Consider the following 16,227-nt stretch of genomic DNA (forward strand, 5'->3'; position numbering starts at 1 on the left):
ATGGAGCCTGGTGTCTGGCCTTTCTTCCTCCTGTGGGATGATGCTGACACTTGGTTTATTTTTTCATGGCATGTCCTTATTGTCCTCGCCTGTGTTGTCATCTTCAGGCTGAGGAAATCTGGTGCAGCCGCCAAGTCTTTAACCAGCAAGACGGTAAATTTTTCTTTGTTGGAAGAGGAAGAGGATGAAGAGGATTTACTCCTGAGTTCATGCTCATCTTTTTCATCTTCGTCATCTTTGTCGAGCCAGGACCTGGAGACTTCCTCGGAGGAGGAGGAGGAGGAAGAAGATAATGACGAACACCAGCTGAGGAAGAGGCAATGGGCACGGCGAAGACTCAGAAAGCTGAAGCCTGTGGTCGAGGGTTTGAGAACCTTGCCGTTCATGGAGGAGGGCCACTTGGATGGAGTGAAGAGTGGGAGGGCAGGGCGGGATCACCAGCACCCTCCATCCTCATGTTCCACAGCTCCAAAGGATGGATCCCACCCTTTCCAGGTCAGAATTTGGGTTCATTCTGGGAAGAAGTCGCTCCAGACTGGGCCCAAGACCGTTCCTAAACTGGTGGTGACCTCCCAAAAAACCACTGCCCCAGAAGAGGAGGTGAAGCGGCCTATGCCCAAGCTCATCCTGCATAACAGCCGCCGAGAGTGCAGCGGACCAAGCCTCCTCCTCCGATGGAAGACCAACTGTGTGGTCATGAACCTGAAATGCAAGTCCCTCCAGGTTGTATGGAACCACCAAACCCAGTGCCACCAGTCCCTGCCCAAGACAGCACTCATTCCTTTGCAGCCGCGGCCAGATATTCCACCTCGGAGACACGCCGTCCTTGAATTCAGAGGTGTAAAAACTCCATATTGTTTCCACCGTGCACGACAGCTCTTGGAATCCCATAGAATTGGGGGAAAACTCCGGCACCAACGGGGACAACAGAGGCTGGGACCATGGTCCTTGGGAAGCTTTGATGTGCTCCTTGGCAGCTCCCAGTCTTTCATCTGCAGAGAGACAGCACAACAACTGGACAACCACATTCAGAGAAAGATGGCAGAGAGGGTGTTTGGCCTTCCCAGGAGGGTCATGGACTCTCTTAATCGCTTCATGCCTGCCCCCCTTGCGATCCCAGAGGTGCCCACAGATAACAGGGAGGCCTCAACGTCTCTCCAAAGTGAGATATCTTGGACAACTTCGACAGCGGCACTGAGTTTCATACAAGGACAATGCCCAGGAAGCGGCCAGCCCTCAACAATGCAAAGACTCATATCCAAATATTCTGTGCAGATCCATCTGAAACTGGCAGGTGTGGCATTCAAAGTGCCCCCGGTGACAGCCGACCAGGTCAGGGAATGCCAAAGTCTTCCAAAAATGATCTCACGTGGGATGAAAACCCATCAGCTGCGAACCCAAGAGCTCTCCTTTGTGGAACGTGAAGCCTTGGGCCACCTCGAACTCAACCTCATCCACAAAGACTTGATTTTCAAGTGGGGTCTGCCCACGCTCTACCAAACATCCCTCTCCTTCCTGTCTGCAAGTGTCTGGTGCCAGGCAGGCCCTCCTTCCTCAACTTGGAGGAGCACAAGCGTCGGCTTCCCTTCCACAAAGACCCTGCGGTTCATTGGCCAGGGAGCCCAGATGGAGCTGGAATGGCACATCAGATGGAAGAGGCTGCAGCACTTGTGGGGGCTGCCCCGCCTTGTCCAGAGGTCCCTGAGGAGGCTTTCCCCAGAAGCCCCCCACATGCAGAGACCTGGGCAGATGGAGGTGGTTGTGCTCCCTGCTCAGCTCTCCTTCCTGAGTGATGTTACCAAACAACAGCTGGAGAGAAACTTGCGGAAAAGGATCATCTTCCGGCAATGGTGCCTGCCCAAGAGAGTCCTTGAGTCCCTCTGGCTGCTTTGCCCTGAGATGGTAAGGACTGTAGATGTGGAGCGCAGACTGAGGAGCAGAGCAGAACCAGCTCCACGGCAACCTCGGGTGTTCCCCACGCCGCGTTGTGAAGCCCTGGAGAAGATGGTGCTCCACTTGGAGAAGAAGTGTTTGGAGGTGCAACTGGGAGTCCCCCTGGCCTTGACCCAACCACCCTCACCCACATTGAGGCGGCCTCTGCCCCAAAAGATCTTCCCTGGCCAGAGATGCCCCAAACCACGCAGCCACTCTCTCACCTTTGGCCGCCAGGAGGACATGGACCGCCTGGAGCTGACCCTGCGGCACAACCACCTGACGTCCCTCTGGGGACGGGGCACTCGTTTCCTTGAGGATCTGGGTCCAAGGGCGCCCCGTGCCCCCTCCTGCTTCCAGCCCCCCAGGCCCAAGCAGGCAAAGGCTCTCCCGCTCTCAGAAGAGGAGACCCCGTTCCTCCAAACGCAGGAGAGGGAAGCCTTGGAGCTCCATGTCAAAAGCAAGAGGCTCCAGCACGAATGGCGCCTGCCTGGCCTGCTTGAGAGGTCACTTTCGGGATTCCGGCCAGCTCCCCGCTTGCAGACCGGCCCCTCAAAACTGGGTATCTCTATCGATGTTCTGCGGCAGGACCCCTGCTTTCTCCCACAAAGCACCTTCCAACGCTTGGACTTCCATCTTCAGAGGATGAAGCTGCAGAGGCAATGGGGATTGCCCAAGAGGGTCCTGGGATCCCTGAAGGGTCTCTGCCCTGGGATCATGGTGGGTCCCCCTGATGTCCACCAGACGGAAGATGGGGTGGCCCTCTCCCAGGGTCCTGGTCATCATGTGAATCCTGGTCTCTCCATCCCTGGGAGGACGGAGGGGAAACTTCTTCCCATGTTGGCGCCCAACATTATGAACAGGATGGAGGTCCACTGGGCCAGGAAGTCCATGGAGGTGAATCTGGAATTGGTTCCAGATATGGTCAGGCGCTCTTGGCTGCAGATGGCCCGTCTTTCCAGGCACCCCCTCCCCAGAAATATCCCTCCAGGTTTAATGCCGCAGAAGGTCCGCACATCCTCCTTCCCATTTCTCCATGCAGGGAAAATGGACAAGATTGAGATGTCCGTGAAGTGTCACCACATGGCCTTCCTGTGGGGCTTGGGGACTCTCCATGTAGAGGCCCTGAGTGGGATGATGGAGCCCAAACCCACTCCTGAGCATCCAGGACCCAGAGGGAGCTGCATTGCTTTCTCAGAATCGGAAACACCCTTTCTCCTGGAGGAGGAGAGGCAAGCTTTAGAGACTCATGTGTCAATGAAGAAGATCCACCATGCATGGGCATTACCAGGCCTTGCCCAGAAGTCCATAATGGCTTTTATGCCAGAGCCTCCCCAAGCACCCTTCCATCAGAAAACCACGATTGACATTGAGATCATTCCAGGGGAGCTCTCCTTCCTTTCCCAAAAGGTCTCCAGTGTCTTGGAATTCCACATTCATAAGAGGACCATCAAGCAACAATGGGGCTTGCCCAGGAGGGTGCTCCAGTCCCTCCACCTGATGGCCCCAAGGGATGGAAGTCATCACCAAGAGCCTTCTGATGGCCAGAGCTGGAGAAGCTGCCTCAGATGGCCTGTCCATGGGGAAACCCCCATTGGAAGTTGGCCAATGGGTGCAAGAGGAGCAGAGCAGGACATCCTGAGGAGAGGGGCAGAGAGTATTTTGGACACCGAGATCTTGAGAAAGGTGGCTAAAAAGGGTACAGAAATGTTCTTTGAGGCTTCCCCAATAGCCACTGAAGCCTCCTGTGAAGATGGAGGTCCCCAGACAGGACAAGCCTTTCTCAAGGTGATCCCTGCTGGCCATGGCACCAGGCAGCCCCAAAGCACTTCTCTGACCATGGTATCCCACAAAGAGATGGGGAGGATGGAGTTGGATGTCCAAAGCCATCACTTGTCTCCCTTATGGGGCATGAGCAAGACCGACAAGGAAGGGCTTCCTGGAATGGGGCGGGCATCATCCAACCTGCCCCATAAGTACAGACAGGTAGACATTGAGTTCTTGGAGATACAGACACCCTTCATCCTGAAAGAGGTGAGAGAAGCCCTAGAACTTCATGTGACCAAGAAAAGGATCCAGCATGCATGGGCATTACCAGGTCTTGTCCAAAGGTCTGTAATGGCTTTTATGCCAGAGCCTCCCCAAGCACCCTTCCATCAGAAGACCACGATCGACATTGAGATCATTCCAGGGGAGCTCTCCTTCCTTTCCCAAGAGGTCTCCAGTGTCTTGGAATTCCACATTCATAAGAGGACCATCAAGCAACAATGGGGCTTGCCTAGGCGGGTGCTCCAGTCTTTCCGCCTGATGGCCCCACGGGATGGTGGTCTTCATCAAGAACCATCGGATGGCCAGAGCAGAAGGAGCTCCCTCAGAGGGCTTGGCCTTGGGACAACCACCATTGGAAGTTGGCCAATGGATGCAAGAGGAACAGCGCAGGAAATTTTGAAAAAGAGAGGGGCAGTGGATATGCTGGATGCTGAGAGAGTGAAGAAGGTGGAGCATCACGTGGCTAAGAAGCACATGGAGATTCATTTCAGGGTTTCCTCAGTGGACACTGGAGTCTCCGGGGAAGATGGAGGTCCCCTGGCAAGGCAATCCCTTCCCAAGCTGATCCCTCCTGGCCATGGCAGCAGGCAGCCCCGAAGCACTGCTCTGACCACGGTATCCCACAAAGAGATGGGGAGGATGGAGTTGGCTGTCCAGCGTTGTCACTTGGCTTCCTTGTGGGGCCTTGTGGGGACTTACATAGATGGGCTCGCAGGAATGGGTCCAGGGCTATCCACCCGGCTCCCCAGGTATACACAGGTAGATGTTGAGTTCTTGGAGATGGAGACGCCCTTCCTCCCAAAGGATAGGAGAGAAGCCCTCGAATTTCATGTGACATGGAAGAGGATACACCATACATGGTCCTTACCAGGCCTTGTCCAGAGGTCTCTTCAGGCCTTCCTTGCACCTTCTCTGCTGGTGCCAACGTCAAAATATCACCCAGTTGGCACAGTCCAGGAAATTGGGATCCAGAGCAATAGACCATCTTTTTTCTCTGACTCGGTCCAGAAGGACCTGGAGGCCAGTTTGAAAAAGATGGCCATTCGCCGGCAGTGGGGCCTCCCCAAAAGGGTCCAGAATTCTCTCCATGCGGTCTCACTGGCCACACCAGCCACCAGGGCACAGTGGCCCCACCAGGAAGAGTCCCGTTCTGCAAAACCCGCAAGAGGAGGCCATGGACTTAAAATGGAAACAACACCGCCAAGAGAGGGTCCTCGTCAGAAAAAGGCGGTCCAAAGGTTATCTAAGTTGGATCCTGTCTTCAGGCAGAAGCAGCTCAGGAGCCCATTCCTGCCCTTCCTGGAGGAGAAGATGGTGGATATGATGGACATGAACATCCGGTACAAGTACCTGAGGTACCTCTGGGGGTTTCCCAGTGACCATGCGGGCTCCTTATACTGGAGACACTGGAGGGCAAAATCCAGACCCAATGTCAAGAAGGTCCCCATGACCACCAAAACACTGGAGATAGGTAGGGCTCCAATGGTCCCAAAGGGACATGGGGTAAGGAACCAACCAAGATCTATGGCTAAAGTGTCTGCAGGACTGAAGGCCATGGACCCCACAGCATCCCACAAAGGGAACAGGGAACTGGAAGAGTTCTACATCACGCAAAAGAAGATTTGCTACCAACAAGGTCTCCAGAACTTTTCGGCCACACTCAACGCAAGTGCCCTCAAAACCCAAGTGAGCCCAGAGACTCCTGAGGAAGAAACGTTGGAGACCAGAGAGGAAGAGATGCCTCTCTTGGGTGGAAGCCAAGGGATTGAGCAGACTTTGAGTGAAAGGTCATCCATCTCTGGTGAGAGTAGTCCACAAATCATAGAGGAACCAAGGGAGCAACCCCAGAGAAAGCTTCATGGGAGACATTCGGAGGCAAAAGCATCCACAGGTGGTCAGACCATGGATCTCCGTGCCTTCCAGGAGGGGAACAGGGGGCTGCTAGAGTTCCACATTATGCACAAGCAAATCTGCCGCCGGTGGCAGGACTCCTTGGCAGCCTACAGCCCACCGGACTTCACCTTCCAGGTGAATACAGAGATATCTCCGGAAGAGACCTTGGAGACCACCGAGAAAAAAATGGCCTCCTCAGAGGGAAGCCATGAGGTTACGAGAGTGTGGTCTGAGCAAAGATCACAACTATGGGACAAAATAGATGCTACAGATGGACAAAGCCGATCCACCACCACTGAAGGGCGGTCCAGTAGCGAGAGTGTCCACACATCTGAAGGGTCAGCTGTGGAAAGGGTCCTGGCAGTGACTCCTGAGCCACTGAGCCCATCTGCTGCTAAGGAGGAGACTGTCCCTGACACCTATCTCTCCTCATGGGCCACAGAAGACTATTCCACTACTGATGATCAAGGAGGCCTACTCCATCCTTACGTCCCATCTTCTCAGGAGGATCTCCTCCAGCCCTCACAAGCAACCACACACCAGACACGCATCTACGCCCGAGCTGTGCGGTCCTTCTTTCAACTTGTGGACATTGTCGAGGATGGGTTGGTGGTGGGGTTGACCCAGGAACAGAAGAAAATACTTCGCTGGAGGGCCAGAGAGCAGGAATCCCGAATCTGTTCTGGAAGGGGACCCACAGAGGCACCCACCGAGGCCACCCTTGACAGTGAAAGCTCCTCATGGACCAGCGAAGACACCAATAGCTCCTCATGGACCACTGTAGACACGGATAGCTCCTCATGGACCACGGAGGAGTATGAGAGCATGCCTGGATCCCCTCAACCTCACGACGAGGAGAGTCATTAGCTCTTTTAGCAGAAATATAAAAAGAAGTTAAGCTTGTCTATTTGTCTTTATTTATTTGTTTGTTTGTTTATTTATTGCATTTATATACAACTTTCCCCAGAGTTGGACAGAGTTTTCCCCAGGGAAAACCTTTACCTTTACCTTACATAGGTAGGTAGATACATAGAAAATATATACCCGTATATACTCAAGTATAAGCCGACCCGAATATAACCCAAGGCACTTAATGTTATCACAAGAAAACTGGGAAAACATTGACTCCAGTATAAGCCGAGGGTGGTAATTTCAGCAATAAAAATAGAAACCAATAAAATTACATTAATCGAGGCATCGGTAGGTTAAATGTTTTTGAATATTTACATAAATCTCTAATTTAAGAGAAGACTGTCCAACTCTGATCAAATCATTATTCTCATCTTCTTCAATGTATCCTTTTAATAATAAGAGTAAAATAATAATAATAATAATAATAATAATAATAATAATAATAATAATAATAATAATAATAATAATAATAACAACTCAGGACCTCAAGATTGAACTTCAAAGACTCTGGCAGAAACCAGTGCAGGTGGTCCCGGTGGTGATGGGCACATTGGGTGCCGTGCCAAAAGATCTCAGCCGGCATTTGGAAACAATAGACATTGACAAAATCACAATCTGCCAACTGCAAAAGGCCACCCGACTGGGATCTGCACGCATCATCCAAAAATACATCACACAGTCCTAGACACTTGGGAAGTGTTTGACTTGTGATTTTGGGATATGCAATCCAGCATATCTACCTTGTTTGCTGTGTCATAATAAAATAATAATAATAATAATAATAATAATAATAATATATTGGAGAACTCTCTAGGAAAATATTATTATTATTAATATTAATAATAATAATAATAATAATAAATACAGTAGAGTCTCACTTATCCAACATAAATGGGCCAGCAGAATGTTGGATAAGCGAATATGTTGGATAATGAGAGATTAAGAAAAAGCCTATTAAACATCAAAATAGGTTATGATTTTACAAATTAAGCACCAAAACATCATGTTATACAACAAATCTGGCAGAAAAGTAGTTCACTACACATTAATGCTATGTAGTAATTACTGTATTTACTAATTTAGCACCAAAATATCACGATATATTGAAAACATTGACTACAAAAATGGCTTGGATAATCCAGAACGTTGGATATGTGAGACTCTACTGTACAGGAAAATAATACATGTAATAATAAATGTAGTAAAATAATAAATGCAATAATAATAATGTCACGCTCACTTCAAAGGATCAGTCTGAACGCAGATCAAAGATAGCTGCTCTCAAATCCAATCTTTATTGAAGAATACATGACTTTGGAAAAGTCGAGAATGACCTAATGTTTACATACATTCAATTTTATCACTTCTGATGCAACGTAATAGCACACGCAAATATCATCATCAAACCCCACCCTCCGGATCACATTACTACCATTCCCACATACTACATCAATTATAATTGTTTATACTTTCAACCCTGAGTTCCCAGGCTCATTTTATCTTCTCCCGCCAGGTGCTTGCAGGGTTGTTTTATGTTATGAAGCCAGATTCAGGGCTTGGAAATCCAGCCCTGGGATTTGGCTCCATGACATGGCGCCCTCGTTTTCTTCGTCCTCCTCTCCGGTTCTTCTTTCATCATAGTCCTGAAACAAATCAAACAATAACTCTATGTGTCCATTTTGTCCAAAGTCCCCATATACTTTTTCAGTAAGCTGCGATGGAATACTGGGTGTATTTTCCCTAAACTTTTTGGCAATGCCAACTGGAAAGTTACTTCATTGATAACACCCTGTATTCTGAATGGTCCAATATATTTGGGGCCCAACTTTCTCGAAGGTAGCCCCAATTTGATGTTTTGGGTACTTAACCACACTAGATCTCCTTTATCCAATTTATCGCCTTCCACCCTCTTTCTGTCCGCGAACGCTTTATACTTTTTGTGTGCTTCCTTTAAGGATGCAGTCACTTGACTCCAGCATTCTAGCATTTGCGTTTTCCATTTTCCTGCCTCTGTTTCCTCATTCTCTGTCCATCTTGGCAACTGGGGCAAAGGCTGTATTTCATACCCGTAAACTACTTCAAAGGGGGTTTTATTTGTTGCTGAATGTATAGTCGAATTAAAAGCTAGTTCTGCAAAAGCCAACCACCTAGACCAGTCATTTTGTCTCATGTTAGAGTACATTCGAAGGAACTGCCCAAGTGTCTGCTGAGTACGTTCTACTGCCCCGTTTGTCATGGGGTGAAAAGCAGAACTTAGACTCCTTTCTGCTCCTAGCATTTCCAAGAATTTTTCCCAAAATTTTGCTGTGAATTGTACTCCTCTGTCACTGACCACTCTACTGGGACATCCATGCAGTTTGTAAATATGGTTTATGTACAATTCAGCTAGTTTCTCGGCCGATGGTAGTTTCGTCAGTGCTATAAAGTGGGCCTGTTTAGAAAACAGGTCTAATACTGTCCAAATATAACGATGTCCTTTGCTAACCGGCAGTTCCCCCACAAAGTCCATAGCTACACATTCCCAAGGTCTGGTAGGTTCCGCTACTGTTTGTAATAATCCCATAGGCTTCCCTCCTCTCGATTTATTTCTGGCACAATCATCACATTGAACAACATGATTCTTTATGTCCTTCCTCATTCCTGGCCACCAACAATGTTTTGCTATTGCCTTCGTTGTTTTTGTAATTCCTGTATGACCAGCGCTCTGGTTATTGTGAAAACGATGCAAAATCTTAATCCTTAATATTGCTGGGATATACAGTTTCTTGTTAACAAACCAAAATCCCCCCTTCTGCTCCCCCTTTTCTGCGTTGGATGCGATCCACTGATCTCCTTCATAAGACTGTTTCAGTTCGTTTCCCCAATTATCTTCCCCGTCGAGTTCAACAATAGCCGTGTTCTCCTTTTGGGTTTGCGCTCTTGTCCTGACAGCTAAGCCCCATTGTTTATCAGAGAATATTGTCCCCTCTTTTGCTGTGGTTATGCCTTCGTGTTGAGGCATGCGTGAAAGGGCATCTGCCAAGACATTCTGCTTCCCTTGAAAAAATTTTAATTGGAAATCGAACCTGCTGAAGTATTGCGCCCATCTAATTTGTTTGGGGGACAATTTTCGAGGAGACTTTAAATACTGGAGGTTCTTATGGTCAGACCAAATTTCAAATGGGATTCCGCTTCCTTCGAGGAAGTGTCGCCAGCATTCTAAGGCTTTTAATATGGCTAATGCCTCTTTTTCCCATATTGGCCAACATTTTTCAGTTTCGCTGAACTTCCGGGACAAATATCCACAGGGTTTTAAGTTCCCATTTTGATCTTTTTGCAATAGTACTGCCCCGTACGCACAGTCTGAGGCATCGCAATGGATTATGAAAGGGCTTCTGATATCTGGATGTTTTAGGATGGGTCCTTCTGTGAAGCATTCTTTTTAGGGTTTCAAATGCCTTTTGGCATTCTGGCGTCCAACTCAGTTTGGCGCCAGGAGCTTTTACTTTTGCTGTCTCCCCTTTCCCTTTTGTTTTTAAAAGTTCAGTAAGGGGTGCGGTTATTTGCGCGAAGCCTTTTATGAAGGATCTATAAAAATTTGCAAACCCCAGAAATGATTGTAATTGCCTCCTTGTTTGAGGCACTCCCCATTCTTTTACATCTGATACTTTAGCTGGATCCATAGCTAACCCTTCTGGAGATATCCGATACCCCAGAAAGTCAATTTGAGTTTTATTAAATTCACATTTGGACAGTTTTGCGTACAGCTTTGCTTCTCTTAGTCTCTGCAACACTTCCCGGACCAATTTCACGTGCTTTTCCTTATCTTCGCTCACAATCAAGATATCATCAAGGAATATGAATACCCCTCTGTACAACAATGGGTGTAGTATTTCATTTATAAGCTGCATAAAGCAACCGCCTCCGTTTTTTAATCCGAAAGGCAAAATTTTATATTCAAAATGGCCGAATGCGCAGGAAAATGCAGTTTTCCAAGTATCCTCCGGTTTGATTCTTAATTTATGATATGCTTCAATTAAATCCAGTTTAGTAAATATGCTCCCTTTCTTCAATACGGTAATTAAATCCTTTACTAAGGGCATAGGGTATTTATTGTCCTTAGTAATTGCATTTAAATTTCGATAATCAATGCACAATCTTAGGGAGTTGTCTTTCTTTCTCCTAAATAACACTGGGGCCCCGAGAGGAGAATTGGATGGCTTAATGAAGCCTCGCGCCAGGTTTTTATCAATATATTTCCTCAATTCCTCCTTCTCCTGCACAGACATGGGATACACTTTTGGTTTTGGTAAGTTTGCTCCTGGGGTTATTTCAATTTCTACTTCTATATTCCTTTTGGGAGGTAATTTACTTGCTTCTTTCTGATTGAAAACATCCACAAAGTCTCTGTATTCAGGCGGCAATAGCTGTGGGTCTATTTCACCTGCTTCATCTCCCTCGTCCTCCTCTTCTGCAATTTTGCTTATCTCCCATTGCGTCTGCTGTTCTTTAAATGCTAGGCTCTTTCCTCTCCAATCTACTTCAGGATTAGCCTGTTCGAGCCATGGTATCCCTAATATTACGTGGTATGCGGCAATAGGGGCTATCACAAAGGATATTCTTCCTTCCCATTTGCCTATTTTACATGGGACCCCCCGTATTTCCTTTGTAGATACTTCCCCAGCAGCAACTGATCCATCCAGCTGCGAAAATGCAATTGGGGAGTCAAGCGCCATCTGCTGGCACTTCAGCGCTCCTGCTAGTTCCGGAGTTATAATGTTCCTAGAACAACCACAATCCACGAATGCCTTGCAGGTGGCCCGATTCTCTAGCCCCGAGATGCAGATTGGCACTACTATCATGCGTTTGTCCCGACTCACCAGTTTTTCTGAAGATTCTGGGGCATGCACCTCCTCCTCCGCACGCCTCCCGGTTGCTGGCTTGGGTTTTGAGGGTTTTGGTGGCTCCCCCTTCCGTGCCCAACATTCTGCTGCTCGATGGCCCGTCTTCCCACACACAAAGCATCCCGGTTTAGGTTTGTTGTCGTCTCCTCTGGAGGGAATCCCCGGCCTCCCTCCGGACCTTTCCTGCTTCCTCGTTTCTCCTCGGCCTCTTGCCACCGGTCTTTGCTGGCCGCCGCTGCTCCTGAAGCGCTTCACTTGGGCCAGGGTGGACTCAACGCGCCCCGCTAGTTGAATCCATCCCTGGAGCGTTTCGGGGTCATCTCTGTGCGCTGCCCAGCTGAAAACCTCGGGGCGTAGTCCCTCTTTAAATATTTCCACTTTGGTCACTTCAGACCACTCTGGTACCCTTTCCGCGAGGTGGAGGAATTCCTCTGCGTACTCGGGCACCGTTTTGTCCCTCTGCTTTATTCCTTTAAGCTGGTCTCGAGCCCTCAATTGCTCTAGCCGGTCTCTGAACCGGTTTTCCAGTGCGGCGAGGAAGCGGGGCACTGACCTCAGGCATGGGTCACGTCTGGCATGTAGTTGCACATACCAGCTTGCAGCTCCTCTCTTTAGTGTGTTGCCGATGGCTCGAACCCTGCTTGCTTCGGAGGGGAATGTGTGTGCATTGTCTTCCATGTATCCTCTGATGCTAATTAGAAAAAAGTTCAATTCAGCTGATTCCCCTCCGTATTCTAGTTTGAGATCTTCCCTCCTTGGCATCCATTCTGCGGCCCGTTGGTGCTGTCTGGGAGGCAGGGGGAAGGGTTGCATCGGGTTTCCTTGGACGGCCCCTCTGAACACGCCGCGCCCCACTCCGGTAGTCATTCTGCGCGGCTCCCGAAATTCTGCCGCCGCTGTCGGCCCTTCCACCCATCCGCATACGGGCCTCGCTGTTGCCCCCGCATCTCGTCTTCCCTCGTTGTACAGCACATTCTCCTCCTCTTCCTGGATCTCCTGCTCCTCTCCGCCTTCGTCTGCTAATCCACTGGACCCGATCCCTGGCCCCAGTGGTCTTTCCACCCCGACGCCCATTCGGGGGGTTGGGAGCTCTGTTGGAGATGGCGGCCTCAGAGTTCCCAGAGCTCGCTGGCGCTCCACTTCGCGTGCCATTCTGTCTCGGAACTCCAGCTCCTGCCAATATTCCTCATCTCCCTCGCCCCTCGCGGCCACGGGACTCTGCGTTGATGCTCGCTGGCCCCTCTGGCTCCAATCTCCTTCTTTACTTGGCTCTCTCTCGGCGCCATATCGGATGGGCTCCTTTTGGAGATTCTCTTCCAATAGTGGCACCAACCTCCCTACGGTTTCCGACAGCCTGGATAAATTTGTTTCCAGGATGGATAACCGCAGGGCCACGGTCTCCGGCATGCTTCCTCCAGATCCCCAACTGGTTTCCGCAGCCGCAGAGACGCCTCTTCCTCCCCTGGGAATCCTCTGGGTCACGCCGTCCGGCCTGGGGTACCCCGTAGAGGAAGCTATGGCTTGCAGCGTCTCTTCTCCCAACGGCCGGGCCCCTTGCAAAGGCCTCCCTGCTCCATTTGGGCTTTGATCTCCTTCTCCACTCATTATCACTTCACTGCGAATTTCGCAGGAGGGTGAGAACGGGATTCTCGACTTAAATGTCACGCTCACTTCAAAGGATCAGTCTGAACGCAGATCAAAGATAGCTGCTCTCAAATCCAATCTTTATTGAAGAATACATGACTTTGGAAAAGTCGAGAATGACCTAATGTTTACATACATTCAATTTTATCACTTCTGATGCAACGTAATAGCACACGCAAATATCATCATCAAACCCCACCCTCCGGATCACATTACTACCATTCCCACACACTACATCAATTATAATTGTTTATACTTTCAACCCTGAGTTCCCAGGCTCATTTTATCTTCTCCCGCCAGGTGCTTGCAGGGTTGTTTTATGTTATGAAGCCAGATTCAGGGCTTGGAAATCCAGCCCTGGGATTTGGCTCCATGACAATATCAGAGTGAAATAATAAATGTATTAACAATAATAATAATAAAAATAAAGTAAAACATGTAATAATACCAATAATAATAGAGAAAAATAATAAATGTAATAATACCAATAATAATAGAGAAAAATAATAAATGTAATAATACCAATAATAATAGAGAAAAATAATAAATGTACCATATATTCTCGAGTATAAGCTGACCCAAATATAATCCAACAAGGACTCTCACCCGAGTATAAGCCGAGGGGAGCTTTTTCAGTCTTAAAATAAGGCTGAAAAACTAGGCTTATACTTGAGTATATACAGTATTTGTTTGTTTGTTTATTTATTGCACTTATATACCACTTTTCCCCCAGAGTTGGACACAACTAGACTTAATGTCAGGGGAAAACCTTTACCTTACATAGGTAGGTAGATAGATACATAGAAAATACATACATAGAAAAATAGAGCTAGATAGACAGAAAAATAGATGATAGATAATAGAAAAATACATTTATAGATCAAAATAGATTGATATAGAGAGAGATAAATAGAAACATAGATATAAAATTAGATGATAAAAAATAGATACTATAGATGATTGATAGAAAAAATAGATAATTGATAGAGGGATGGATGACTTGTCAAACTACAGCTCCCAGGATGTCATATAGCTTTGAGCCACGGCGGTTAAAAGCGGCACCAAACTGCATTAATTCTGCAATGTAGATGCACCCGTCTGGGCCTCGATGCCCAAATGAATGATCAAAAACGAAAACGCAACAAAGGTCAGCATCAAAGTGGCGAAGCAGAGGAAAGGAAAGCAGAAGAGAAAAAGGAGAAGTGTCTGCAAAGGAAAAACCCTTGACAAAGGTGTGAAAATAACTTTTTTTCCTCAAAAGGTTTCACTGGTGAGATTCATGCGAGAGCCAATGTTGGACTCAATGATGATGATGATTATGATTATAAGTCAAGTCTTTCCTTATCCGAAATACTTGGACAGACTTATGATTACAGGTTGAATCTTCAGCAGCAGAATAATAATAATAATAATAATAATAATAATAATAATAATAATAATAATAATAGAACTAAGAGCATCCCAGGTGACAGTCGCATTGACGAAAAACAACAGGAAAAACTCAGCCGCTGTCAGGACCTCAAAATTGAACTTCAAAGACTCTGGCAGAAACCAGTGCAGGTGGTCCCGGTGGTGATGGGCACACTGGGTGCCGTGCCAAAAGATCTCAGCCAGCATTTGGAAACCATAGACATTGACAAAATTACGATCTGCCAACTGCAAAAGGCCACCCGACTGGGATCTATGCACATCATCCGAAAATACATCACACAGTCCTAGACACTTGGGAAGTGTTCGACTTGTGATTCTGTGATACGAAATCCAGCATGTCTATCTTGTTTGCTGTGTCATAATAAAATAATAATAATATTGTTCCTTCAATATAGGTGAAGTATTCCCTTATTAGTCTTCTTTTTTGTAATAATAATAATAATAATAATACAAATAATAATAATATTGTTCCTTCAATATAGGTGAAGTATTCCCTTATTAGTCTTCTTTTTTGTAATAATAATAATAATACAAAGATGACAGTTTGATTGTTCCATCAATATCGATTAAGTATTCCATTATTATTTTATTGTATTTTATTTTATTGTATGACACAGCAAACAAGATAGATATGCTGGATTTCATATCACAAAATCACAAGTCAAACACTTCCCAAGTGTCTAGGACTCTGTGATGTATTTTCAGATGATGCGTGCAGATCCCAGTCGGGTGGCCTTTTGCAGTTGGCAGATCATAATTTTGTCGATGTCTATTGCTTCCAAATGCCGGCCGAGATCTTTTGCCACGGCACCCGGTGTGCCCATCACCACCGGGACCACCTGCACTGGTTTCTACCAGAGTCTTTGAAGTTCAATCTTGAGGTCCTGATAGCGGCTGAGTTTTTCCTGTTGTTTTTCGTCAATGCGACTGTCACCTGGGATGGCGACATCAATGATCCAAACCTTTTTCTTTTCCACAACTGTGATGTCTGGTGTGTTGTGTTATTATTATTATTATTATTATTCCAAGTTGTAATAATTTTGACTCCCATCCCTTGCTCATTGTGACACTCTCTCAGCCTCAAATGCCTATCATCTGGGAGTTTTCCCGCACCTGCCTTTGCACAGACCTAGGACAGCTCCTAAGAGCCTAATAATATCTTATTATTTGGAATTAATTACAGTAGAGTCTCACTTATCCAACACTCGCTTATCCAACGTTCTGGATTATCCAACGTATTTTTGTAGTAAATGTTTTCAATGCATTGTGATATTTTGGTGCTAAATTTGTAAATACAGTAATTACTACATAGCATTAATGTGTAATGAACTACTTTTTCTGTCATATGTGTTGTATAACATGATGTTTTGGTGCTTAAATTTGTAAAATCATAACCTAATTTGATGTTTAATAGGCATTTTCTTAATCTCTCCTTATTATCCAACATATTCGCTTATCCAACGTTCTGCCGGCCCGTTTATGT

At 47.0% G+C, this 16,227-nt stretch overlaps 1 protein-coding gene across 1 annotated transcript; it reads left to right on the plus strand.

Annotated features, from left to right (window-relative positions):
- Positions 1-6,777, plus strand: LOC134294221 (uncharacterized). The gene has a single exon (XM_062964576.1). The coding sequence runs from the start codon at positions 1-3 to the stop codon at positions 6,739-6,741; it is 6,741 nt and encodes a 2,246-aa protein (XP_062820646.1). The 3' UTR covers positions 6,742-6,777.
- The last annotated feature ends 9,450 nt before the right edge of the window (positions 6,778-16,227 follow it).

Source organism: Anolis carolinensis, unplaced genomic scaffold (genome assembly GCF_035594765.1).
Source record: "Anolis carolinensis isolate JA03-04 unplaced genomic scaffold, rAnoCar3.1.pri scaffold_13, whole genome shotgun sequence".
NCBI classification, from domain to species: domain Eukaryota; kingdom Metazoa; phylum Chordata; class Lepidosauria; order Squamata; family Dactyloidae; genus Anolis; species Anolis carolinensis.